Source organism: Netta rufina (genome assembly GCF_964035555.1).
Source record: "Netta rufina genome assembly, chromosome: 4".
NCBI lineage: Eukaryota > Metazoa > Chordata > Aves > Anseriformes > Anatidae > Netta > Netta rufina.
This window is the reverse complement of record NC_140127.1, coordinates 50,910,033-50,937,791: the sequence shown is the minus strand read 5'-3', so window position 1 is coordinate 50,937,791 and position 27,759 is coordinate 50,910,033. Positions and strand designations below refer to the sequence as shown.

The 27,759-nt window shown below is 34.6% G+C and overlaps 1 protein-coding gene across 1 annotated transcript in view; it reads right to left on the bottom strand.

Moving 5' to 3' along the window:
* Positions 1–5,593: 5,593 nt before the first annotated feature.
* GABRA2 (gamma-aminobutyric acid type A receptor subunit alpha2) overlaps positions 5,594–27,759 on the bottom strand; it is a gene marked incomplete at both ends in the record, with an annotated part of 54,245 nt that continues 32,079 nt past the window's right edge. Inside the window, 6 exons of the mRNA XM_084285881.1 lie at positions 5,594–5,902; positions 6,376–6,578; positions 15,857–16,009; positions 16,999–17,142; positions 20,003–20,085; positions 22,832–23,052. Of these exons, the coding sequence (XP_084142007.1) occupies positions 5,594–5,902; positions 6,376–6,578; positions 15,857–16,009; positions 16,999–17,142; positions 20,003–20,085; positions 22,832–23,052 (1,113 nt within the window). The remainder of the gene's footprint in view (positions 5,903–6,375; positions 6,579–15,856; positions 16,010–16,998; positions 17,143–20,002; positions 20,086–22,831; positions 23,053–27,759) is intronic.

Below are 27,759 nucleotides of genomic sequence, written 5' to 3'. Positions count from 1 at the left end.
ACATCATCTTGCATATTTTAAAACATCCTCCAAATTACTTTTTGTGAGTGTTATCACCCACTCCTAACTCACAACACTTTCACAATATTCTTAAAAGGCATTAATATATACCAGGACTAAGACATGAAGTCTCATATTTCAGTATGAGTGTTTCTTCTTTTAAGGGCTTTTCTCTTGGGTTAAAGAACTAAGCACCTCTATCCAAAGGAGAGTCCAGGTGTACTGCCCTTCTGGAAAAAACTTAATGACTTCAGTGATATAGAGGAATATCCTTAGGATCCCAAACATTTTTCCTTTAAATTCAGTGCAAGTTTCACCCCAATCTCAGTCAAAGAGGTCAGACCCTCAAAGCTTATTCTCTTCCAGTAAGATCTAATCACAGACTTAAAACATGTGCACAAGGATTCACCTAGAAAGATCTAAATCTAGAAGAAAGAAAATTAAATGAAGTAGAGGAAAACAAATTTTTAATATAATTCACATATGTCATTCATTGAAACAAAATGTTAAGCTTTTAGCTTTCAGTGCTGAAGTTCTAAAGTGATGAAGCAACTTGTGGATCCTCAGAAGGCTGGAATTAACATTCGGATTCATAATAGCAGAATTAAACATTCTGGTTGGTAGGAAGTTTGGGTTATCTACAGAAAAGAAGCAGCAGAAGTTCCCCTTGACTAGAAAAGAACTACAAAACAAGGTAATGTTAAAGGGATACTTAAAGCTATACTGCAAATTGACAGTCTTCTAGCAGAAGATACACTGTGATTGGGAAGAAGTGAAAGGAATCCAAAAACTCTACTTTCTAAAGAACTACTCAATTTTTTGGAGGCTGGACTGTGACATGACTTTAATTTAATTTATTTTAATGTTTCAAAGTCAAATTATACCATACTCAGAGATTCTATTTAGATTTGTTTAATCACTTGCATATTTATCATGTTCTGTTGTTGTTTTGCTTTTATTATTGTTTTTGTTTTAGTGAAGCTATTTAACTTTCTTGACTCATTTTTGAATGTTTTCTTACTCTGTTTCAAAACTCATTGCATTACTTATCTAGACTTTAGCAGTGCATGTTTGCACATAATGGGCCATAGACTGATGATCTCTTCATATCCATACTGAAATTCACTTTCATGCGATTTTTTTTAGGAATGGAAATATTCAGAAGCATAGTCTTTCATCTATTTTGTAAAAGGCCAAAGCAAAAACTTGTGCACCACTAAGCTTTCAGAATAGGAATTAGAGGTATGGAGGATGGATGATGACTATGTGCATAACTAAAAATCACAGCTCTTAAGAAAACAAAACCTGGAAATAAAAAAATTCTGCTCTATTCCTGAAGTTTCTTTCCTCCTTCTGCCTTAGACAGCAGAAATGACACAAAGCATACAACATTTTGTATGGTTTTCATAAAGCTGTCAGCAGAAGCTTCTCGCTTTCAAAGGCACAAATCATTTCCCTCAAATTCAGTGGAATTATACAAGAAGCATTCCAATTTCACATGCTCTAAAAGATACTTTACCACAACTCCCATAATGAAAGCTCAGAACTGAATCCAAAACAAAAATACACATTACCTCCTTCAATGGCTTCTTCATCAATAATTCTGCAATCCACAGGCACAGTTACACAGCCATTTTATTCTCTTTACCCCTCATCTCCCCAATATATTCATAAGGTCATTTAGTAATGTTCCTGTTTGGGGTCTAATGAAACTCTTTTAAAACTCCTGTAACAATACAGGCAGACTTAATTTAGCATAACTATAGTAGTATCAGTAGTGTCCCAAGCTAAAGCTTTTATCTACCATAATATTTTTTAAGATGCTCAGTAATGCAGCAGTTATTATTTGATTTACCCACATACAAAAAATGAAGATAATTTCATTGCCTACAACATAATCAAAAATTTTGGAAACCCCTGTTTTACAAGCAATCTCTTAAGAAGTCTTCAGCAGACAACCCTGGCTAACAAACCCTGCTGATTTCTATATTCTTCCCATGCTGTTTTATAAATTACTTTTAAATTACTGACCACATGCATCCAGAATTACATGTCCCAGTACTACATTGGAAACCTATTTCATTAACTTTGTTCTGAATTAGGATAACTTCAATCCATGTTTACTACAGTGTTATATCATTGCATTTATTCTATTTGCTTCTTAAGTTACATAGAATGTGACATGACACCCTGAAAGAATAGAAAAAATAAATTAATTATCTTGTCAACCAAAAATTTCACAGGTAGATTCCATGTGCAAATCTTTAATAGTGAGATAACTTCCATTTGTTCGTTCATGCTCTCTCTTTGTTTTAAGTGTTTAATATCAGCAAGTCTTACTCAAAATAAAATAAATTTTTGTTTGGCACATACATTTCTGAGACAAGCATTAAAATCTCAGACAGAGTAGCTATACTGCTAAACAGAAAGAAGGCCTAACTATAGTATTTTAGTGTTCCTTGAATGATGCTTGTGTTCACTTTAATGTTTACATTCAAATTCACTTATCCAGTTGTTAGTCTTAAAAATATGCAATTTATGTGTAGCCAATTTATTTATTTTAAATGTTTTGGTAGTGAATGAGTGAAGCAGACTTCTAACTCCTACAGGAGTTTGCTTTAATTCAGACCAACTGAACTAAATTTAAAAGTAAACCTTTTCTGTAGTGTATACACTCTAAAACCTTCCTGATGCTCACAGGAACTGAATGGAAATACTTACATGTAACATGATTAACTTTTACAGAGTGAATTTATAGCAATAAATAATAGTATAATAGGCATAATAGTATGCTTATTTTTCTATATTAGTGCATGAAAAATGTATCTTTAGCATGTGATAAGCACCCATTCTTTTGCTCGATTGTCTCTATGCATAACACAAGCATAGAGAAAATGGTCAGTGACCAAAAAAATAATTGCACCCAATAAAAGTAGTAGCAGCAGAGCTGACTCACATGAAACAGCATCAGGCTTCTTGTGCAAACTGAAGATATGCTTTTTGCATGCAGCTGAAAATTACACAGATGTTATCTACCAGAGAAAACTTCCTGGAGAATAAGACTTGTACAGTTAAAAAAAAATTCAGGGTACCCATTCTTAGATAAGGATGTAAAATCTTTCCTTATTGTTATCTAACATGTCTCCAAGAACACTCATGTTTGTAGTGGGGTAGTTTGTAGTTTGTGCAGTCATGTTTCTGACTACACAGTGTCATCTGTGGAGTAATGCACAACATTATTTGAACACTGTGAAGTGTTGGGAGTATCTGGGATGTGGCCAAGGGTGAAACACAAACCTCTCTTTCTCATCCCCGAGTTCAATGTGATTCAGAGTTCCTAAATCTTGCTGATGTGAACTGAAGGTTAAGAACTCTCACTAGGTCACAGACCTCAGCTACAGAAAACATAATCAAGCTACTCAAGTCCAAGAGCAGTTAAGCATGGGCCTCCATTAAACTATACAGTCAGAGCCCTTTGCCAAAAACAGAGTTAAAAGTGAAGGGATTTTTCTACAGTTCTAATATTTACAATTATTTGTACATATGTACATATTTATATATTTATTCATACCTGGACAATGTGACATTAAAGGGGAAATTTAAAATTTACAAATTAAACATTTTTAAAATGTATAATTATACCATGAAAAGAACCTTTTTTTTTTTTTTATTGCTTGCCTTCCAGCCTTATGCTCATAATCACACTATTGCACACATCTCCATATTACATGGAAGATCTACATTTATATATAAATATATATGAAAATAAGGATATTTTTATTTGAATGTTCTAAATAAAGTGCTTGTTTTTTAACTACTGTTGATGAGAAAGGTTTAATCTGAGAGTTTAATTAGAGGGACTTAAAGGGATACACAACTTGTCCATGCTTCTCCCTTTATTTTGCTGACTTATTTTGTTGATGTCAACTCTGTCTTAACTATTAATTCTGTTCTTAAAATGCATTTGTGACCTTGGCATCTATACTGTCACACAAAGTACAAAACAGAATCACATTAAAAGCAAAGAAAATGCAAGAAAATAAAGCAGCAAAAGAAAGCAGTTTCTCTTTGTTGATTTTAGCACATTTCCATGTCTTAAGATACTCTTTTATTTGATTTTAGAAATATTTGTACAACTCTGAACATACCTATTTTATGCACTATACTCAAATACTGTACAAAACTGCAATAAATGACACTATACGACTACATATGTCTCTACTAGAAGACATCATCATAAAGGTGTATCTTTTTTTAAAGGTCAACTAATAACTGCTAATGTATGTGTGAATCAAAATATTTTTGATTGGCCACATATACTAAAATCTAAATACAGTACACAGTTATTACTTATGTCATCATTTACCAGGCCTTTAGGGGCATAAAGAATGTTTGCAAAGGATTAGAAGAAAAAAAAATAAATTTGCTGATCAGTATTAAATGTTCATATAAAATTGCAAATGGCAGCTCCAATTTTGTCATAATCATATATACGAAATACAATTGATACCTACTGATGATGCATAACCTTTTATTAAAAAAATAACATTCAAATCTTAGCAAAACCATTTCTAGTATACAAAGTTGTTGGAAATTTATGTCAGCGAAATGTAAAGTTGCAATTTACAAAAGCAGCAGTAAATTTTATTCATATGGACAATTTCCTGAACTTAAATAATGAATTCTTATTTCCTTTGAAAAATATGCTTTCTGGGACAAATACAGGTAAATCTTTCAATGGCAGGTTTTAGCATATCACTAAGCAAGGAAAAGAATATATTACTGATAAACTTAATCCCCCCAAAACTGAGCGCTTTTATAAACCGGACAATAATATAATTAAAAACAAAATAAAGAAGCAGAAAAATCCAACTTTGCTGAACCAGACAACCTGGTTTAGCAACACCACATAAAGAAAGCAGTGAAAAGAATATGAGTGGAAGTTGCCTGATATTAGAAATTTGATTAACACCTACTTTTCCCTGAAATCAATTGGAATAGTTTATTAACAACTTCAAAGAGGACAGAAGTAAGAAACTTGTGGCTTTTGACATATAGTAGCCTTTACTACCTCTTCAGCCTAACTAGTGTCCAGAATGGTTGTGAACAATAGAACTGTACGACCTCCGTACTCTTATGTACATGGGTACTGCTATTGTATGAAACAATTACACCCTTTTTAAAAAAAATCACTTTTTTTAAATGACAGTTTCTTTCATTAAAGTAGAATTAGTTACTTTATAGAAAAATATCTTAACTTTAAATTAAAAAAATACTGTTCCTAAATAATTAAGTAGGATCATATCTTCATTTCATTGTATGGAGAGAATATAATTCTGTATATTTGAATCCTAGTTTAACAGAACTCCCCTGGGTATAACTTTTAAAGAGCTTGCTATATTTGCCATGGGTGGTATCTGTTTACAGACCCATGAATTAACACTGTGTCCCTCCTTTGGAGATACACAGATAAGACATCTATATACACTCTGTACATAATGGTTCACAGATTAGCAGTTATTAGTCGTACTGTACATAGCGAACAACCTATCTGATTAGAATGATGTTTTAAGTCCTCAGTGCAACTCAGCTTTTAGGTTGATGGTGCAAAGCCAAGTAAGACAGGCTCCCTGTTTAAATATGTAGCCCAATACACTAAATTAAAAGTACCAAATAAGACAGGAAACACTATTCTAGACATTCTGTCAATTTTGCTAACACTGTTGAATGTCTTCTTCGCTTCCTGTGGCTTCGCTTCTGGTTTTGCCTTGTTGGGTTCTGCAGTTGTAGCACTCTTGGAGATGGTCGGTAGCACTGAGTCCTTGGTAATATTTGGAGCATAGTTGGCAACAGCCACTGCATAGGCATTGTTTTTCTTAATGACAGATGCTTTTTCTTTTTTCTATTGGAGACAGCATGAAGTTAAGTATTTAATGTGTATTTGTTGTATCAGACTTAATAAAACAACATTTCAAATGTAAAATAAATGAGTATGTTAAAATAAGTGCCAGGAATACCATAATGATCAATTCAAATATGAAGAAACACACTTGCAGTTTATCCAAAAAGAAGGTATAGGTAACATAAGAATGCTCTAAAAGCATGGACACTGTCCATCAAAAACCCTGCTGAAGTTATATGAGTAAAGGCCTGTTACTGTGATTGTAGGAATAAATGGAAAACTATCAGTCTTACTCTGTTTTGTATCTAACTTCTTACAACAGAATTACAAGATCTTTAAAGTGTTCTCAGTTAAGAGGACTAGAATGATCATTCTTCTGATTTAAAACATCACGTATTTTCTAGTAATAGCCAATTATATCAAAACAGTGTATTAGAGCTGATTGGAAATCAGGATGTTTCTTTAGGACTTACCTTATCATTCACTACACTTTTTCCATCCCACGCCCATCCTCGTTTTGTGAAATAATTTACAGTTGCAAATTCAATTAATGCAGAGAATACAAATGCATAGCAAACAGCGATAAACCAATCCATAGCTGTTGCATATGCTACTTTGGGGAGTGAATTCCGAGCACTGATGCTCAGTGTTGTCATTGTCAACACAGTTGTTACTCCTGTAGGGGGATAAAAAACAGAATATCAACAATTTTACTTGGATTTTGAATGTTAACAAAATATAAAGCAGAAATTATGATGGTATGTTTTTGAAACAAAATGGAAAAAATTGCCTGTCTAAGGTGGTGACATATTAAAGGCTGCATCTGGAGTTTCCTTTCAAGTATTTTAATTCAACTTCATTGTCTAAAAGTCACTTTTTTAACCATCTGAAGATTTTATTTACAGATCTTTTTATTTAGAGATAAACACTCTTTTACTCTTTATTTATTTATTGACTATCAGGATAGGTAAGGGACAAAATTAACAATTCTTTAATGAAATGTCTTTCTGTTGCATCCTAACCATACAGGTATAGAATCTTACTTAAGAAAGGTTGAAGACAGCTGCTTAACACACATCTTTGGTGGTTGGCTTCTGGCTTCAATGCAGTGGCTACAGGTCTTACATTTTTCCTGACAGTATCACCCAACTTGACCATTTTTTATTAGAAATAATGATTTCTTTTTCTCTCTTTTCTTTTTTTTTTTTTTTTCTTCTGCCAGTAGTTTTCTCACTAACCATCTAGCAACATAATTGAAAATGTAAACAGGTTTACTTTTCATTCAGGTAGCATGGATTTTTCTCTAGATCATTATATTGATTTGAAATGGTCATATTATGTAATATATGCATCAAATTTATATGACATGTCAGAAAATAAGACTTGATAATCCAAGAAGACTGTTCTTCACTGTGGCAGTTATTAAAGCATTTTACAGTGGTTAATGAAAACTGAGTAAGAAACCAGAAATTATAATACAAAAAAAAAAAAAAAAAAAAAAAAAGGAAGGAAGAAAGGAAGAAAGAATATTTTTCTGAATCAGTTTTAGCAAGTAGAAACCCACAGCTAGACATGCAATCTCCATTCCTTAAGCAAATTGGTTCTTACAGCCCAGGCTCAATCACACTTAAACAAACTAAATTATTCCTTTTGTGGCACCCGTGAAATGTCTCCAGAATGAAAAGCAACACAAAGTGATATACTTATCATAGATCAGCAAACCTACATTCCATTGACAAGCAAAGGAGCTTCTATGGCAGAAATATTAGTAACAGCAGATCATAGCTTCAGTGAGTACAAACTCATAAAATTGTTGTAACAGGATTCCCAAGACAGATAAAAGTTGCTCTCTCTAAATCAGATCCTCCACCGTTAGCAGTTTAGCAATCTATTAACTAGGTTCTGCAGAATCAACCTAGCTAGTTTTTTTGTTTGTTTGTTTGTTTGTTACATTTTTAACGATTGTGGAAAATGGAAAAGAACTGGCAATTACACCTACTCAGTCCTCTTCAGACTTGGCAATTTCCATTTCTTCTGTAAAGAATCATCCTGTGGTACACAGGATGACAGAGCAAACCTAAGTGGACTCAGCTTCAGTGCTGAAATGTTGAAATGTTTCCAAAGGCCATGCTTCCAAATGGAAAACAAGGCACAGAAGCATCCTACTGATTTATGCAGTGTCCACACACCTAAGCAAACATAATTCACTAATTGCTATTTTTCAGCCGCCATATGTGAAACAAGTAGATTTGGTCTGGAATCAGTTGTTACACTGTTATGGTCTAAAAACCTATACAATGACAAGGAAGCACTATAACACCGTATTCTATGAAAACATGTAAAGTATTTCTGAAAAACTTATCATCTTCTTACACTACATAATATGTGGATTAATTATTTCCCATACCTCAGAGAAAAATGCGGTCTATCATACATTTTAAAATATCACATGCAAATTTTAACATAGGTCTTAAATCATTTCAATTATTTGATTTCAATGATTTTTAAATCATTAAATCATCACAGCTCATAACTCATTTTAATTACACGGAAGTATCAGTGAAGTGATTGTTTCTCAGAGATAAGGTGACCTTATCCATATATATATACAGTTGCTAAGGTAGTGTTCTGTTTAAGTCCTGCCTTTTAGAATAAACTAAGTTTCTTGAGGTTCCATTGGATTATTTAGAAACCTAATTTAAGATTAAATGCTCACTTTTTCTAGTCTCAATTAAAACACCATGAATTTACATCTTGTGTCTTGCTACCATTTGACAATTTCTCTAAAAATTTCAGCAAGCCAAGCTACTTTGTCACTCAAATGCTAATCAAAAAGCAAATTGTCAGACAGTTGCCAATATATTTTCATGTATTCCTTTATTCTATAAATTTAATGATAGTCAAGCTATCACATTCATTTAACCTGAACTGAGTGGAAAAAAAAATGGACTTTTTGCACTTCCTGTTCTTTTTTCAAAAGACTGATTATTTTGCATACTACAGTTAATTTCAAAAAGCAATATTGTCAAGTCATCTTTAAGAAAAAGAATTGGAAATGGAAAAAACTTGCCTCATTGTGATTGCTTAACCTGAGAAGACTGAAAAATTGTTAATATAGAGGAATATAGTCAACTTGTTGTAAAATAAAATCCATTTATTTCACAGAGATTAATTTAAAACCCCACAAAACCCATACACTGACCAGATTAAAAAGAAAAAAAAAATCCCCACTGCATTATGTAATTCATAACACCAGTGAACTAAAATCATAATAAAAAGCAGTAAATAAACTATCCTCTTACAATAAGAGGCAGTCAGAATATTAGAGGAAAACAGTCTTCTACCCTAAATCATATACTACTCTGAACAGCCTAAATAATTTCACAGTCTATGTAAAGACTGCATGTTATCTCATTATGGTGAAGAAACACCACAGTCTATATACAAGTCAAGAACTTGTATGTACAACTCAGTATCCAGCAGATGAGGCACTGAATGGGTGTCAGAAAGAAAAGGACAACATTATGTTGTAAGCAGCAACAAGTTTGTCTTTAAAAAGTGTCCAGAAAATAAACCATTAGTAGATCCTTTTGATAATATTTCCTTTCTCTGAAGAGGACCAAGCATTTTATACTTGACAGTAAATATACCACAACATGATTACAACTTTTCTTCTCAATGCTTGTATGCATGTATGCTTGTAAAAGCTTAATATCTTCTAGCACTATGGGTTTATCCATTCAGGATGAGAATTGAATTATTTGATTGCCTAGGATTTATGGTGCAGCTTTTGAAACTTCATCTGCTCATTGAAGAGATGATATCCATCTACTGGGCTGTAAAATTCAACACCTTTCACTGTCACTAAATTTACATACGTGAAAAATACCAACTCTACCATATTTTGATGCCAGGATACGTGGATACCATTCAAGATGTGTTTAAAGGTAGGCAGCTGCCTTTCAGCAGTGTCTCTTACTCAACAATACAAAGCACAGCCACACAACAGCTGAAGAGTGAAACTGAAAAACTAAAAATATGAGATTGAAAACATATAATGGCATTATTGGAGCTGACACATGCATACTGAAGTTAGTCTGTCATGATTAGGTTTATGCCCATGTTTGTGCACAAAAATCAGCCTAATCCTTCAGAGGGACAAGTTATTTTATATCCTCATGTTATATCTTGTGTATCAACTGATTTTTCTAATTTGAACAGATTTAGTAGTCTAAACACTTCCTAACCTTACTGTGTTTGAATGTGGACATCTCCTTTGAAAATGCAAGCAATAGGCCTCACTAACAAATTACCAAAGTACATTTCTGTAACAAAAGTACTTCAGCTTCCCAAATAATTTGTATGAAAGCTATAATCCTATAGTCCTATTCATAGTCCTTTAATATGCTGCGCTTTCCACAACTTTTATATTTTTATCATAACACTTTGCAAAGATACACACAACTGTTGAAGAACATATCACAGAAGGATTAAGAAACGAATTATTTTTATTAAGAAGCTAATTTCATTGTTTTACTATTCCATTTTTTTAACAGTAATTGTAAATGTTGATAGGTAATTAAATCACTCAACCTGATACAAAAACTGAATAAATTAATAAACAAGAATATAGAAAAAAGTAAAGACTTGTCCTTTTACAGAAACACAGATTACTACTCCAAGTGTAACAGGCTGAAGGCCTAAACAAAAGCAGATAACCTCTGGAGGTAGTGTAATTTTAAAGTATTATGTCATTTGGCTACTGTTTAAATATTTATATATATTATATATATATATTTATATATACTACTTCAAAATACAATACAGAGTGTATGTTGATTCTGCCTAGACACAGGCTGACAAATATGAATGACCATCAAGAGAAAGATTGCAGAAAATAGCTCAAGTGCCCTGTCTACCCTGTCTACTAAAGGAACAACTCGAAAGGCCAGAAGCCTTTTTAAATAGCATGAAAGGACAAGAACCATAGCATTATCTATTTCCAGAGAGGTAGCATTCAGTCAGTCGGTTAAGCTACATATACATACACCATTAAAGCTGGTGCCCATGTTGCTTCACTGTATCATAACCAAGCAATGGAACGGAGATCTCCAACAAGCCAAGCCAATTCCCAAGGCTGAATGTCAAGTGTACCATGGTACCCCAGCTTCCACACTGCTCTCATGTGACTGTCATTGACACATGAGCTAGAACTTAGGCACAGAAATGAGCTGGGAAGACATCAGTTTGTTGGCAGCCTGCTCAGCCTCTAACCAAGTGGTACAGTTTAGCAGGTGTGCTTGCCCACTGTATACCACTAGAATGTTATGCTTACAGTTAACAAAAATCCCTAATTAAGAAATTATAGCATGCAGGTTCAGAGTTGTGGGATAACTCTAAGGGCTCAAAAGGAAGTGCAGCCTATGAAAGAAATAAATAAAGACAGATTAGATTTATTTTTTCCAACAAAATAGGAAAAGGAAACTTTTTAGATACAGACTTGTTCAAAACTTAGTGTCTACCTCATTTAATTCCCATATATAAACAACCAGAGAAGAACTCTGAATTCATCTTAGGATCCCATTTCTGTGTGTGCAGAATTAAAAATAGATAAAAATCTGCCTATTTAAGGTCTAAATTACTTTTTGTCTCAAAATATACATTAAGGTTCAGAAAAGATAAACCAAGAACAAAAAAAGCACAGGGAAATGAATGGAACATAAGAATAAAATGATCACAGAGTTCTGAATTTAAAATTCTGTATCTTGGACAATGTACTAAAAAATAATACAACTATTATATTTGTTCTTGCCTACTTCAGAGATCAAGAAATATAAATCTAATTGCATCTGTTCTAACATTCTCATTCATGCTGTGTGTGATTTAAAACACATAGATAAATGTGGAACTAAGAAAACTAATTTCTGATTTTTGTTACCTGCATCTAATGTTGCTATTCAAATACATGTGATGCTTCTAAATGTAATGACTCATTAAAAAGGAAGTGAGAATTCAATAACCTGCATAAGATTAGGTTTGCTAATATTGTTGATACTAAATGCGTAACAGTAAAAATATTACTAAATGAAACGGATCATAATCTTGCACTAATTAAGGTATTATGAACTGGGCTTATTCCCTTCTGTTATAAAGGCAGTCAAATACTTTTCAAATTTATCTGCTACAGAAAACACATTCAACGCTTATTTAATTAACAGTGATAAAATTTTCTTCCAATAATTTAAAGCAAAGTTGAAACAATATAACATTAGGATATAATTCATTTGGGAAAGTTTAGGTCAACAATATTAAATAGATGCCATAAAGGAAAGAGATTAAGGAGCTCAACAATAAAAGAAGCCTCATTATACCAAGCCCTTAATGTTAACCTACAACTTGAAAGTACATTGCAAGAGAATAGAAAAGAGAAAGAAAAAGTAACTTCTTGCAAACATGAAATACTAAATGCTAAGTGGTGCTTTGAATAACTGGGAGTTATGTTTCTTTGAAAGAACAGTACTCAAGCAGTTAATCCTTTCCAGGACTTGGTAACTCTTAAGAAGATACTTGAAATAAATCTCACCAATTCTGAAAAACACTTCATCAAAACTAATGCTTTATACTTAATCCTATTTTTAATATTGTTATATTTACTATACAATGCAGAGATGGGTATCTAGCAAGTGACTACTCCATATAAAAAATAAGTACGTAGATTCAGTTTACGTTACAAGGGTTTAGGAGCAGGGGGCCTGCAGGGATAGCCTTTCTGAGCAGAGCCCAGCAGCTGCCTCTGGGTCAGATCAGAGCCAGCTTCAGCCAGCTCCAAAATGGACCAGCTGCTGGTCAGAGCTGAGCCAGGAATGACACTGTTTGGGCCTCTGGGAGAACAGATTGAAGAAAAGGAAAAACAAACAAACAAACAAAACCTGTTGTGCAACAGCAGCTGGGAGAGCAAGGAATGAGAAAATGTCAGAGAAACAGCCCTGCAGACACCAAGGTCAGCACAGAAGGAGGTGCACCAGGCATGGAGCAGCAAGTTCACCTGTGGCCTGTGGAGAGGCCCCTGGTGGAGCAGGCTGTCCCCCTGCAGCCCATGGGTACCACATGGAGCAGATCTCCATGCTGCAGCCCGTGGAGGAGCACCCAGTGGAGCAGGTGGATGTGCTCTGGAGGAGGCTGGAGCAGGACCCAGGCTGGATCCCATGGAGAGGAGCCCATGCAGGAGCAGAGGGTCTGGGGGGAGCTGCCGCTTGCTGGAGCAATTTGCTCCTGACGGATGGGCCCCATGGAATGGACGCATGTGGCAGCAGTTGTTGAAGAGCTGCTGTCTGTGGGAAGCACACACAGGATCAGTTCAGGAAGGACAGTATTCCATGGGAGGGACCCCACGTGGAGCAGGGGAAGAGAGTGACTGTGAAGTAGCAGCAGAGACAAAGCGTTAGGGACTACCCGCAGTCCCCCTTCCTCATTCCCCATTCCCCTGTGCCATTTCAGGGGAGGAGATAGAAGAGGGTTGATAGGGGGGAGGAAGATGTTTTTAGTTTGCTTTTACTTTCTCTTTGTGCTAGTGTGCTCACGATAGGCAATAAATTATATTAATCTCCATATGCTGTGTTTGTTCTGCCCGTGATAATTGGTGAGTGATCTTCCTGTCCTTATCTCAACCCTTGAGCCCTTTCCATCATATTTTTTCCCCCTTTTCCTTTGAGGAAGGGGAGTGAGTGGCTATGGTGGAGTTCATCTGCCCAGCAGAGTAAAACCACTACGGTATGATCAATACAAGCTGTCTTTCTTGCAAGTGTTTATACATCATGCTGAAAGTAGTTTATTTTATTACCTTAGCTATGGTATGGGTTTCCTGTATCACTAGGTTGAGTCTACCTGAAAGCACCACCCAAACAAAGGAGACAGTGAGTACACCTGTGCAGCGCTGTCAAGATTAATTCAGTACAAGCCAGAACACTCTAAGAAGCAATAGATGAACTTTGTAATAAAAATGTGGATAACCTCACATTTTTATAACATATTTAGGCAGGAGACAAGAGGGTAATAGAAATCCCAATGACAACCGCTGCCAGTATCTATGGAGAAAGATTGGGAGATTTGCCTTGGGCTACACGATTAGAGCAACCATCGGCAGCTTATGCTGACAATCTCATCTAGAGTGTAAAAAAATTTTTTTTAGAAAACAGCTCCTGTGGCAGCATCCAACCCTGTGCAGAAGGCTAAGCATGTGGTGCAAGTTCTGCATGAAGGGTCTAGATTGCTCCATCAGGCAGAGCCCAGACACATCAAAAACTCACAGCAAGTGTCCTGGGTTCATGGCGCCGGGCCAAGCTAGCCTGGAGGGGATGTAGCCCTGACTGGTGCCTGAGGTGTGTGTGTGTGTGGCAGTAAGAAAATACTAGAATATTAATTGCTATTTACTCCCTATACCCATTGTGCTTAGTAAATGTAATTCAGAATTTATGTTACTGGATGGTGTGGTTCTGTTCTTGCAGCCACCTTACCCAGTTTCTTCAAGACACAAGCAAAATGATCACATATCACATTATTCACTAATACATACCGTTCATTATCTAGATTATGCTAAAGCCCCAGCAGAGTAAAGCAGCAGGCTGCTATGCAAATATTACTTCTTTCCCCATAACATAAATTAAATAAAAATAAATGAAGAACAAGAAAGAGGTATGCAGGAAGGGACATAACATTACAGGAAAATTATCCTAGTGCCTTGTTATTGGTGATAAAGTAACAGTTAATTGTAGGAAGAGAAGATGGCAGCATTTTTGGAGAAACCAGCTACAGTGTCCTAAGCATATAGGAGGGGGTAAAGAAAAGAGCAAGGACCTTAATAGTAGGATTTGACAATGTACTTGCAAACCTAGTAAACAAGAAGGTGAAGGAAAAATGCATTAACAGATGCATTTTGATACACAGAAATGGACAAACTGATGGAAGAATTTGAAGAAAGAAAAAATATTGTATCTGCCTTTTAACTGCCTAGAAAACAGTAGAATTCTGGTCCCACTAAAACCACTGATCCATTTCATCTGACTTCAATAAGGCTCACATTCAAACCTGCAATTTTGATGATACTTTGTGTGGCATTTTCACCACCAGGAGAGACTTTGAGTGCTTTGCTGTGCATCACTTAATACGCATTTAAGTTTGCCCTATTTTTGAAGAGTGCATGGTGTTTACTGATGACTAACAGTATGATCTTATGCAGCATTTTTGATGGCTGATTCCATACAGACATTAATTTATTTTTGTTCTGCTAGTCTCTTTTTCTTTAAAAGCAAACACATTAAAATAGCTGTAAGTTGTATACATATATGAAAGATATTGTTTTCTTTAATAAAAAAGAGAACAAAATGTTCATGTAAGACAAACACCATCATCCTGCACTTCTGAAGCTGTTCACTACCTTACCGTTCATTCCAATAAGTGAGAAAGATTTGCCCAGAACCCCAGAAAACAGTTTATTTTAAAGCATTGCAGTTTGCAAAGTTTAACACGTTCAAATAATTCGTCTTTAATTTGTTTAATTTACAAACTTATTTAGAAATTTTCTTAATTATTATTAACTATATATTATATTCTTAACCAAAATACTTGGGTAATGCGGTAACAGTATAAGAAAGACATTTCAGAAAACACTGGAATTTAATTTTGCAATGGAAACATTATCATCATCTTCCATCCTGCGAGATTTTTTTTCTGTTTAGGAGTCAAGGATATAAGGACAGTTTTCACATGTTCTGATTTCAAAAAGCTTTGGGATTCTCTGTAGTTCTGGAAGCTGCTGTTGAAACCTGTTTGAACTAGAAATAGTATCACATTCTACAAATGAACTTGAACAAAAAAGACCTTTACCAAGCAGACTTCTGAAATGGTTTCTAATAGCTTTAGCTGTTGCAAACAACACATGCTACTTGGTATACTCACCAAAGACTGTCCTGGCAGGTACAGATTCTCTGTTCAGCCAGAATGACACTTGGGAGAGAATGACAGTCATGATACAGGGGAGGTAAGTCTGAATGACAAAATAACCAATTTTTCTCTTCAAGTGAAAATGAGCCGTCATTACTGTATATTCACCTAAGGTGCCACAAACAAACAAATACAATGAAAAAAAGGGTTATCATCCTAAGAAAGTCCACATCACTGGTAAAAGAAAGTTTGTTATATTTATGTGAACTAAGTGCACTGGACTTAAATTGCACAAAATTTACTTTGTAGTACGATATATAAAAATGTTTTTGACTTTGGGTACAACTACATCTTACTCCCACTGATATCCAGGAAAGATCAGTGTTCAGGGACTTAACGGGAACTGTTGTATGCCCTGAGGAGAATTTCAGTCCTGCAGGCTTCTGCACAAAAGCAACCCTCTGTATTCACAGAAAGACTCATAGAGCTATAGAATAGTTTATATTGGAAGGGACCTTAAAGATCATCTAGTTCCAATCTTTTTGCCATGGGCAGGGATGCCACCTGCTAGATTAAATTGTTCAGGGCCCCATCCAACCTGGCCATCTTCAGGGACGTGGCATCCACAGATTCTCTGGGCAACCTGTTCCAGTGCCTCACCACCCTCTGAGGATGGTAGGCAAGCTAAGAACACACAAAGTCTACAATCAGAAGACAGTCATGGTGGTCCATCACAACCTGGCATGTGTAGGAACATAGTTTAGAACCAGGCAGAATAATCCAGTGTTTAATATTAAAAGAATGATGAAAGGAAAAAAAAATGGTTGAAACCAGCATATTTTACCATCTAGTAGACTAAAATTGTCATTTACCATTATCCAAAGCTTGCATTAAAAACATTAGGATTCAAGACTGAGCTCCATTTTGTATAAAAAAATCACTGGGGAGTTTGCTTCCAATATCATTTGCTACTTATTAACTTACAGAGAATCAGAAGAAGCGATGTGCTGCTATGAGCTCTATGTACCATACTTTAATAAGATCTGGCTGATATCTCACATTTAGTGTTTTTTGAGTAGCCTTCTACCATCATCAGCAATGCCTATGTTCTATTTAGCCAAGTGAGTGCTTTTTTCCTCAAATATTTTTTTACTAACCTGTACTGGATTTAACTGTCTCTTTTCCAATTGTTTGGCCTAAAAGATCATACTGATTCAATCTTGAACCATCTGGTGCCACCTGTACTGAATCTGAAGCATTGTAAGTCCAAATATATGTCACTTCTGAAGTTGTGTATGCATCTGTGGGAAATAAGATATAATATTTTGTCAGTAATTTAAACCAAACAGCTTCCATCAAAACTCATCACATTAGAAAAACTACTTAGTTACCTTTCAAAAATAAACTCCCAAACCAAAAAAAAAAAAAAAAGCTAAAAAAAAATTATATTATATTATATTGTAAATGTAGTGAATAGTATAATATAACATGGTAAAATATATAATTTGTAGATATATATATACACACACATTTTACTGCTAACTGAAATTCATACCTAAATATGGCAAGATGGGTTCTCTGACAATGCCCTTAAAAGATTTTAGGAGCTCTGTGCATCGGTCTGTGTATCCTCTTTAATTTCACTCCCTATCATTACATCTATTTGTGATGTAATACTCAAGGAGGAGTATTTGGGACATACTCAAATATGTGTATGTAAGGAGGCTGCTTCAGTATTCTGTCATTGCATTCATGAGAAAACATATATTTAGTTTAGGGTATATCAAAATAAACTAAAATGGAAGCAAATCAACACCAAATTTTAGAAAGCACTAATGCCTCTCCAGAAAGTAAAAAAGGAAAAAAAAAAGTATATGTCCTGCAAGTTTTTCCAGTCTAATACCCTACTAACTAAATGCAGAATGAAGGAAAAGGGTAAACCACTGATGGAAGAAATTATGTGATCATTTTGATTAACTGAGACAAGAACATTTTAAATCTTATCCATATCTGTACTGAACTGAAAAAGAAAAACATCGTTTCTGCTGGGGTGCAAACATTTTCACTCGAGAAATCTCTGGAGGCCCTGAAAGAAGCTTCTTCATGCAACTAGCCATAAATTGTATGACTAAAAAAATATAGCAGGCTGGTAGCATGCAGAAATTTTTAACACTTTGCTTCAAACTATTCAGATTTCCACAAGAAGACCTCTACTTTAATGAAAATCAATACTTTCGCCAATTGCCAATTTACCCCTTATCCTCTCCACTGTTAGCTAGACTTTTTATGAGGATGAAGAAAGGCAATTTATTAAACTACAGCTTCTCCAGTGCATTCAGCTTGGCTCTTGAGTATGACAAAGAAACTGAGACAATCTGGCAGGCTGATGATTCTCCTAGCAAAGTAAATTAGCAGAATATGGAGAGCTGTGCCACTGGCAGACTTGCCTCAGCTAAACCAAAATCCTCAGGATTCTGGCTTATTTTCAAAACTATCATTCAAATTCTACCCCAGAATAAAAGCTGAAAAATGTATAGTAGCCTAAATAAATTCTAGATAAAGAAACAGAAATGAGTGAGAAGCTATTCAAAATGAACGGAAATAAGTCTTTTTTTGTGTGCCAACTGGCTGTAGCACAGGTGACTTCACTGAGAAAAGAAAGACAGCTTTTCTAACATCACATTGCTCACAGTTTGAATTCTACTGTTTGATAGAAATGCAGAAACCATGGGCAGAAAACAAAGAACACATTACTAACCAAAAAAAAAAAGAGGGGGGGGGGGGAAACAAACAGTCACAAGAAGTCCAGTATACCTCATCAGAAGGGTTTCCAACATACATGTAGAAATGAAAATCAAGTCATGCCATGAAATCTCTGCTTGGCCTGAGTATCAGTTTCATGATTATATTTGTGGGTTTGTTTTCTTTTTCCTTTTTTTTTTTTTTTTTTTTTTTGAGGCTACATATAAGTCTTTTTCTCCCCCATATCTTATAAATCAAGTGTATCTTGCTGTGCATACATATATATGTATATATATAAACATTATTAGACAGTAGCTGGTTTGAACTAAGATCTCTGGTGTTATCTAGTTATGTTTCATTATGTAACATAATGTAATATTTAGGGGAAAAAAAGGTTTCATGAAAAAAATATCATTAATTCTAACCATATTTTATCTCTACAGCTAAGAATTCCCTTTAGTGTGATAGCATAATCAGAAACACAGACTTGGTTTAATTTGCTCCTGTTTTTACTGCCAACCCCACCAACCTCCAGGGAAAGAGGTTACATTTGGGTTATGGAAAGACTGTGCACAGTTCTCTGACAGTGTTCATAGGGTGAATTATGTTACTGGCAGCCGATCACCTGTTTTGCAACCTGTGGTGGCTACAGTTAATAGAACAGACAGAATTTATTGGTATTAGAATTAAACAGACAGAATTTGTTGGTATTATCTAGTTTTAAAAAAATATATATGTTCAACATAGCAGAGAATGTAGGCTACAGCCAGAGGAAAACAAAACAAAACAAAACAAAACAAAAAACTCTTTGGTGTATGAAATCCAGGAAATACATATACAATGAAATTCTAATTCACAAAGAAGAAAAAGAGACTGCTATATAGGTGAATGAAGTTATACTGCTGTTAAAATAATACCAGTGAGATCAAAGTCCACTTATCTAACATGATGATGTGCTGAGTACAATTTTTTATCACACAAAGCCATTTGTTGCCTTCACTGACTAAAAATGTAAAGATAAATATCATTAAAAATAATTAGAAAAAAGGTTTCAATAAAATGAAAACAAACTTTCTTCAAAGCCTTTACTGCGCTCATCATTAATACAATATGTACATTATACACAGGCTGTGTGCACCCAGGTCTGTACTCATCAGTATGGTTTGCATTCTGGAATAAAAGCAGATCACCATAGTGATAAAACAGATGCATAGTACTTATTGTTAAACGGCGCCCAGGTACCTTTAAAATACAATAAAAGGCAAAACATTGAATTGAGAAAACTGATTTCCATATGTGAGGTTACAATTCAAAAAAAAATTTTTTTGTTTTAAACCTCTCTTGTAACTACTTTTTGAAATAAAGTGATGCTTGAGCAATGTTAGAAGCCAACAACTATATTTCTGGTTATATACTCACAGCTGCCAAATTTCAATGGGCATGAATGAGCATCCATAGGGAAGTCCTCCAAGTGCATTGGACATTCAGCTTGAACTGTAAGCCTAAAAGGCAAAAGAGCACTATGCATTTAAATCAGCAGGACAAGAAAATCAATTCCACAGAAATGAACAGTTAATGCTGATTTAGGAGATGAAACCGAAATGTTATATTAAAGTAATTAAAATTTAAATCAGCTCTTGCTTCCTCCCTTTTATGTATTCCTTTGGAAGGCATTGACTTGTCACATCAGAAGACTAAAACAGCTGACCTCAAAACTACGAGGAACGGCCATTTAAATGAAAATATAAATTATGTAACTGCAGGTTGTTAAGAACAGTCATTTTCTTCTCATAATATTCTGAGGTACATGTGTGATTATATGGCTTTCAAAAGCTCATTACAAAGGCACATAAAATGCAGTTAATTTGTCAAAGGACCATGCTCCATAGAATTCTGATATTTTGTAGAGTTTGAATGGAAGGTGTAGAAAAAAAAATGTTTTTTCTTTTTTTTTTTTTTTTAAAAACACTGTTGCCATTCATTGTCTCTGTTACTTTTGATTACTTTTTTTGTTTATTTATCAGCATGACAATATGTTATCAATGCATTCACTTTTGTGCATTTGGTGAAAAATTCACAGCAGTATCACAGTATAAAATATGTGGAATAATACATGTACATGTACAATGAAAACTAATTTTTAAAAGTTTGAATGAGTTTTGACATACTTTTCTTTCCCGCTATTTGTAACGCAATTAATTAATTAATTAAAGTTCTTTTTCTCCTTTCTATTCTGTAAGTCCCCTTTGGGTGAAGATTTTCTCTGGACTTTTTCATTCCTCTTCATCCATCCTCACATATCAGCTCATTTTCCTGTACTTCCAGTGGTTCACAGTCATTGTGAACCCCACTATATTTTGCCATCCACAAAAATATTCTATGTTTCTATTTCCCCATTCCCCAAGAAAGAGTTTCTGAAATCAAGGGGGGAAAGAGAGAAAAAAAGTCAGTAAACAGCTGAAGGCACAGGAAAGAAGTCACAATATTGTGTTAAATAGAAAGAGATAAAAATGGTTGCTTAAAATCCATGCAATGAAGGCTGTTTACACATGAATCTCACAGCCTCAGAAACAACATACTTACAAGTCATGAACTAATTAGTTAATCCTAATAGACTTGACCCACTTTACTAAAAACAAAAAACAAACAAACAAACAAAAAAAACATAATAGTTTCATAGAATCATAGATCATAGAATTACAGAATGGCTTGTGTTGGAAAGGATCATAAGGATCTTAACTCCACCCCCGCCTGCCACCCACTAGACTAAGCCCCATCCAACCTGGCCTTGAACACCTCCAGGGATGAGGCAACCACAACTTCTCTGGGCAACCTGTTCCTATGTGTCACCACACTCTTAAGTGAAGAATGTCCTCCTAACATCTAATCTATATATTCCCTCTTTTAGTTTAAAACCATTCTCCCTTGTCCTATCATTATCTGCCCAAGTAAAAAGTCGCTCTCCATCATTTTTATAAGCCCCCTTTAAGTATTGAAAGGCTGCAAAGAGGTCTCCCTGAAGCCTTCTCTTCTTCTTCTTCATGCTGAAAAACAGTTTCAAACAGTATTTTTTATTGTTTATAGTATATAATTAGAAAACTTTTTGGAGGGAGAGAATTTCATTTAGTTTATAGGGAAACAATTAGAAATATTGACTTGAGCCCAATACCATAAGTAGGGTTCTCTATTTCCAGCACACTTTCCTGAACCTCTCCAGCTACCACATAATTCAATATGATTAGCAGCCTACCTACGTACACACTCAGTACTACAAGGGCTTGGGAGCTGTACAGTAAATCAGGCTTAAGTGATGTCAGTATGGCTGCATGGAAAAGATTGCACAGTACACATTTTTTTTACAGCTCACGTTTTATATCTTACTTAGGCCAGGGATTTTAAGTCTCATTTCACAACCAATTCAATTTGTTAAATAAAAGGACAAGAAATAAATGAAGTCAGGAGTTTCTGGAAATTTGGATAAAATATTCCAAAAAATCCCATATAGATAGCATTATTAGAAAAAGAGCAATCAAAGAAGAAATCAGTTTTCTGATTCAGAATCAATTTTTATAAAAATGCTGCTTATGCATAAACATACATGATGTTTATATTTTTTAAATAAATGATTTTCCAACCAAATTTAATATATTTTACCAGCTAAATGTTCATCTTAACTTCTAGTCATGCCAGGAAGCAAAAATGAAAACTCTAAGTAAAATACTGTAATTATATAAAAATACATAGTTATTAGCGAGTAGGGTATATTTTCCATACAGTTCTTGATAGAAAGAATTTGAAGCTGTATTAACCCCTTTCACTTCTTCTTAACATTCTTGTTGACACTGATCTCAGTAATAAAGTTGTCTAATGGCTCACATGGCCATTACATACAATGTGTGTAGTAACAGGCAGAAATCATATGCTTGTTTAATCCTTCTAAGATGGAGCTTGTAAACTCTTGCATAGTAATTCCCATCTGAGGGCCTCAAAGCACTTAATGCAGGTTGTCAGTATCTTTCAACATGCTATACAGGTATAAAAATTGAGGAACACATAGGAAAAACGATCTACTCAAAGTCAACCAACAGACTTGTAACAGAACTGGAAATGAAACATACATCTTCCTAGTGTTTTTCTGCTGGGCTACAAATGGAACAAAGGGGAGTCTTCCTGGAATCTTATTTAATTGTTACCTGCAAAAGTCATATCAAGAAATAGTATGAGTAAAGAACAGAAGAAAAGACATACCTCATGGTGTACAAGAGAGTTCCATCATCTTGGATTCGTAGAAGCTTGTTTGGCATTGTCATATTATGAGCCACTGACTTCTTCCCATTGTGAAAAAATGTATCTGGGGTCCAGATTTTGCTGGCCATTAAGTTGTTCAATCTAAGAATGTTCATTGGGCCCTTAAACTTTAATCTCTCATCCTTCCATCTCTGACGGAAGAAAACATCTATTGTGTACTCCTGTAATGGAATAAAAATATGCTTTTTGACACAATGAAAAATGTATCTGCTTTTTGAGGACCAAAACAGAAAAGGTGTGGTTGCAATATTCCTTTGGCAAGATTGTTTCAACTATCATGTGAAATTGTATAATACTGAGAATAATAAACAGGAATTCAAAGTACTATTGGTATGACATTCTCCTTCACAACTGCTAAATGATGTTTGTATGTCAAACCCTTCCAGTATTTAGATTTCTGTACCTCATACATATAGTATCTGTGACAAAGGTAATTTCAATAAACTTAGTTTTTTACATTAAGAAGTAAGAAAAAAACACAGAAAGATATAGTATTACTCATGTAGCAGATGCACCTGTAGGAGAATAATCCAGCATTTCAATAGCATGGAGAATGGCTGAGAGGAAGAAAACAAGCCTATCCATAAATTGTAAAATATATGCAGGCCGATGGGTATAAGGAAGATTTTTGGAAAAGGCAAAGTAAGGACCTATAGAAGTATAGATTTTATTAGCAAAAATACTTAGATAAGGAGCAAAGCTGACGAATAACAGGTGACACACTGTATGCTGAACTGTCTGGTTTGATACCTAATATTGGGAAGGAAGGAGAAAAGGATGCAAGCAAAACAAACTGATGACCTAGACCAGATGCCTGTGTCACACAGTGCTAGATATTCCATCTGCTATTTTTTGTTGCTTTTCTAAAAAAAAAAAAAAAAGCTGATTAAACATTGATAATAAGTTCATTAACTAACTTTAAATTGAAACTGTAAATGGATTAGTGATTTGTTATTGTCAGCACAACACATAAATTGGAAATCAAAGACCATAAAAACTTTGTTGGACATAAACTGCATTCTGTGCAGCAGCAAATGTTACCTTGGAGCAACTTCAGTTTTGTCAGACAGGTGCAAAATGGGCCTATGATTTCAAAACATGACTATATTACAACAGCTTGTACTATTACGATTAATCTGCAAATGATACAACTTCAGCAAACCATATTTGAGTATACTATCTTTGAATGGAAAAATCCTAATAAAATTCTACCAATATAAAATATTCCAGTTATTTCCAGACAGAAGTGATTGGAAAGAACTTAACAGTCCTCACCACTTCTTGCTGTCTCCCTTGTGTGCTAAGCAGACAGCAAGAAGTGATAGCCCTTCTCAGCTCCTTTTCCTATTGGTCTGATTTTTTTGGGTGGTCATTTTGGGACCCGGGAGTTGGACTCGATGATCCTTGTGGCTCCCATCCAACTTGATATATTCTATGATTCTATGACTCTATGACTCTGCATGCCCAGGAGCTGAGTGAGTCATTTCCAAGATAGAGACAGAAGATAAGATCTTTATGTGGAATAAAGGAAAGAAAATTCTGTTATCTGAAAGATCATGACAGGCGTAGGGGAGAAAGCAGTTGTAATTAAGAGCTGTGACAGGTGCTTGGGAAAATCCTTTAGGAATGATATAATGAGGTACTTGTAAACTAACCTGACAAAACACACAAGCACAGTTTTTAGCTATATCAAGAGACTTTACATTTCATAACACAATTTTGCAATTTTTTAAATTCAAACTATAGTTACTCACACAAATATTAAACAAAACTAATACTGCCATACATTGAAAATTAATTTGTTTGGATTTCTTTAACATCAGTTGTTACTACCTATAATAATATTTTAGTAAACATATCTGTAAATAGACACTGTTTCATGACAAATAATATGCCCATTTCTCTGTAACAGATTACATTGAATAGTTCTGCTTTATTTTCTAATTTATATGTTGTTTGCTAACTATCCTCTAACTTAAAATCCCATTTTCAAATTCCAAGTTATCTAACAGTTCACTTATGGATCAGGGAAAGTCACAAAACCATAAAATAACGGATGACCAAGAGCAGCAAAAACTACATGCTTGAAGCAACAGGGGGAATATATGACATTTGTCTGGAAATAGCAGGTAGTTCAAGGAAAACAACTGCCCTAGAAGCTTTCTTTTAATATCTGTCTGAGGGACTTTGCCAATACATCATTGCTATGCATGAGAAGATTGATGTTTGAGGTATACAGAAGTGAAAAGAAGAGCCTGAGGGAGTAAGTCTTTGAAATCCCTCTAAAATTCAAGAGAAATGAGTGATAAGTTCTACAAGTTCCTTTGAAAAATATCTCCTGGACGCAAGTGATTAGAATATAAAGTTTTTGTAATGTGTCCATCAAAAAAGAATTTCAAAGGTCCCACTTCTTCACTGTCGTCCATCACATATAAAAAGAATTACTGGAGATATGAAAGATAAAATAAAAAAGCAGACATGAAATGCCACTAAATCAAAACAGCAACACTTTAAAAAAAGCACATCTGATGTCTGGACACAGCTTAGGACGCAAAACAAATAGAAGAAAACCTGATCTGTGGACTTGAAAGTTTACACTGATAAATCCCCATTTATCTACAAGTAATTCTGTTCTCTCTATTGGCATATTTCCAACCAAATCATGCCAGAAAACTTTGTTTGACAGAACATCTGATTTAGAAAATGGAAAGAGGGATTTACCCGAGGTCTGGTGTGAATGATCATGAATACCACCTCCTTCCATTCACCACAAAGTAATAAAATCCCACATAGCTCTTAACTTTTCTTCTTCTAGACATCAATGCATTTGCAAAGGAAGTATTAGGATCTCAGTTTTACACAAAGGGAAACTAAAGCATTGAGATGACCTTAAGTTGTTTCAGTCCATTTACAGAATGGTTACAAAAAGCAAAGTACAATCCATGCCTCTTGAATCCCAGTGCTGTATTCACTCATCCATGTTCCCTCCTGAACCAAATCTTTTCTACTTATGATCACAAATACCACTATGATGATTACCATGTAACGAAAACAGGAAGCTAATAAAATATTTTGAATCTAGTCAGTATGATACAAAGTCAACATTTACCAAGAGATTCTACATAAATGTTATGTAACGATTTCCTATTCCATCTACATATATATTTTGTGGTAAATGCTGTGTGGTGTTTATTTTCCGATCAAAACTAACATTCTTTTAGAAATGCAAATCTGCATAATAGAAAAAAAAAAATACTCAAATTAATACCTGATATTCATTTAATACAATCTGCAGATATTCTCCTATATGACAAAAAGACCACTATGTCTCTGGACAGTACCAAACTCTTGTCCAGTGCTCAGTACACTATCTCCACAAAATCACAGCAGCATACTTCCAGAAGTACAAAGGCGTTCTGTGATCTCTTCTAGACAAGCAAATGCTTCCTACTGATTTATGTCTGAAATGGTGCTTTTATACATGTAGCTGAACTCTAACACAGTACAGTTAAACATAACAATTCAAATATGTATTATGCCAGCTTACACATAATTTTAAGGAGAGGATAAAATTCTGTAATAGTACTGTAATAGTACTAAGAAGCACTGAGGCTCTGCTAGTTCACTGATCAAAAGAATAAAATGGTGAAGGAGCGGCACTCCTCTTCTTGTAATGCATAGTAGTTTTGAGCAACAGTATGCACAGTAAATATATAAATATTAGTATCTCTGAGAGAAGCTTTAACTGAGTATAAGCAATCTCTTCACTTTGTATGACAGTCATCTTTTTTTTTTTTTTTTTTTTTTTTTTTTTTTCCCTAAGGCTAAATTTGTATGGGAAAAGCTCAAACAAAAACAAAATCTATTCCCACCCTCTCAGATAACGGTTTTGGGATTTTGGCAGTGTTTGCATCTGGAGTAAAAATGGAAGTGTTCCAAACATCTTGAGATTGCAAGTGTCCATTAGCAAGCTGCATTGTTGTGAAGCAGACTGAACATTTTATTAAATCACCTCCTCCACACTCACCTAACAGTATTGGGACTGAAAGATTTCTGGATGCAATTCACTCTCACAAAATCCCTCAACACTCTAGGCACAAACACTCGGGCTCTATAGAAGTACTATTAATACATTAACTGTGTAAGAGTAAAACTCGCTGCGTGGATGTATAAATGGAGTCCATTTGGCCGTTTCCAAAATTTATCTTCTGATGTGTAAAAAACACAGAACGTAGAAGAAAATAGCAGACAGACAGATACTCATTTCAGGTTTTTGAGAGGGGCGGGTCTTATACACTGGTGAATAGAAATCTTGAAAGTATTACAAATAAACACCCTCATGGAGCAGTGCTGAGATTTAAACTGCAATGTTGGTTATTTTTTAACAAAATACTTAACAGCCCTATTAAAATCTTAAATATTCTCTTAATAATCACTACATTTCAAACAAACTTTCATTCATTTTTAAATATATCAACATCTGCTAGATATTTTCAACTTTTAGTACTATAAAAAAAATGTGGTATATTTCTAGGGAACTGTAGCATAATTTTCCTCTATTTGAAGAATTTATTTCAAGTCTTTTATTTCTACTTCTTCTGTCAACTTCAGTCATTTTTGTCTAAGCATTTAATCTAAATTAAGTATTTGAAAAAAGTCTGGAAAAAATGTGTTTAACCAGTTTGAATGATAGCATCTAAGGGAAGAAAATGTCTTCTTATTCATATCCATTTATGAAAAGGTGATTCTCTGAATGGCTCTCTCTCTTTCCATAGATCTGATGGAGAATGAACTCTGAGTCTAAAATAAGCACTGAGGAGAGATAAGAGAGGAACGGGAAAGATATAAATTGAGCTTACTTAGAGATA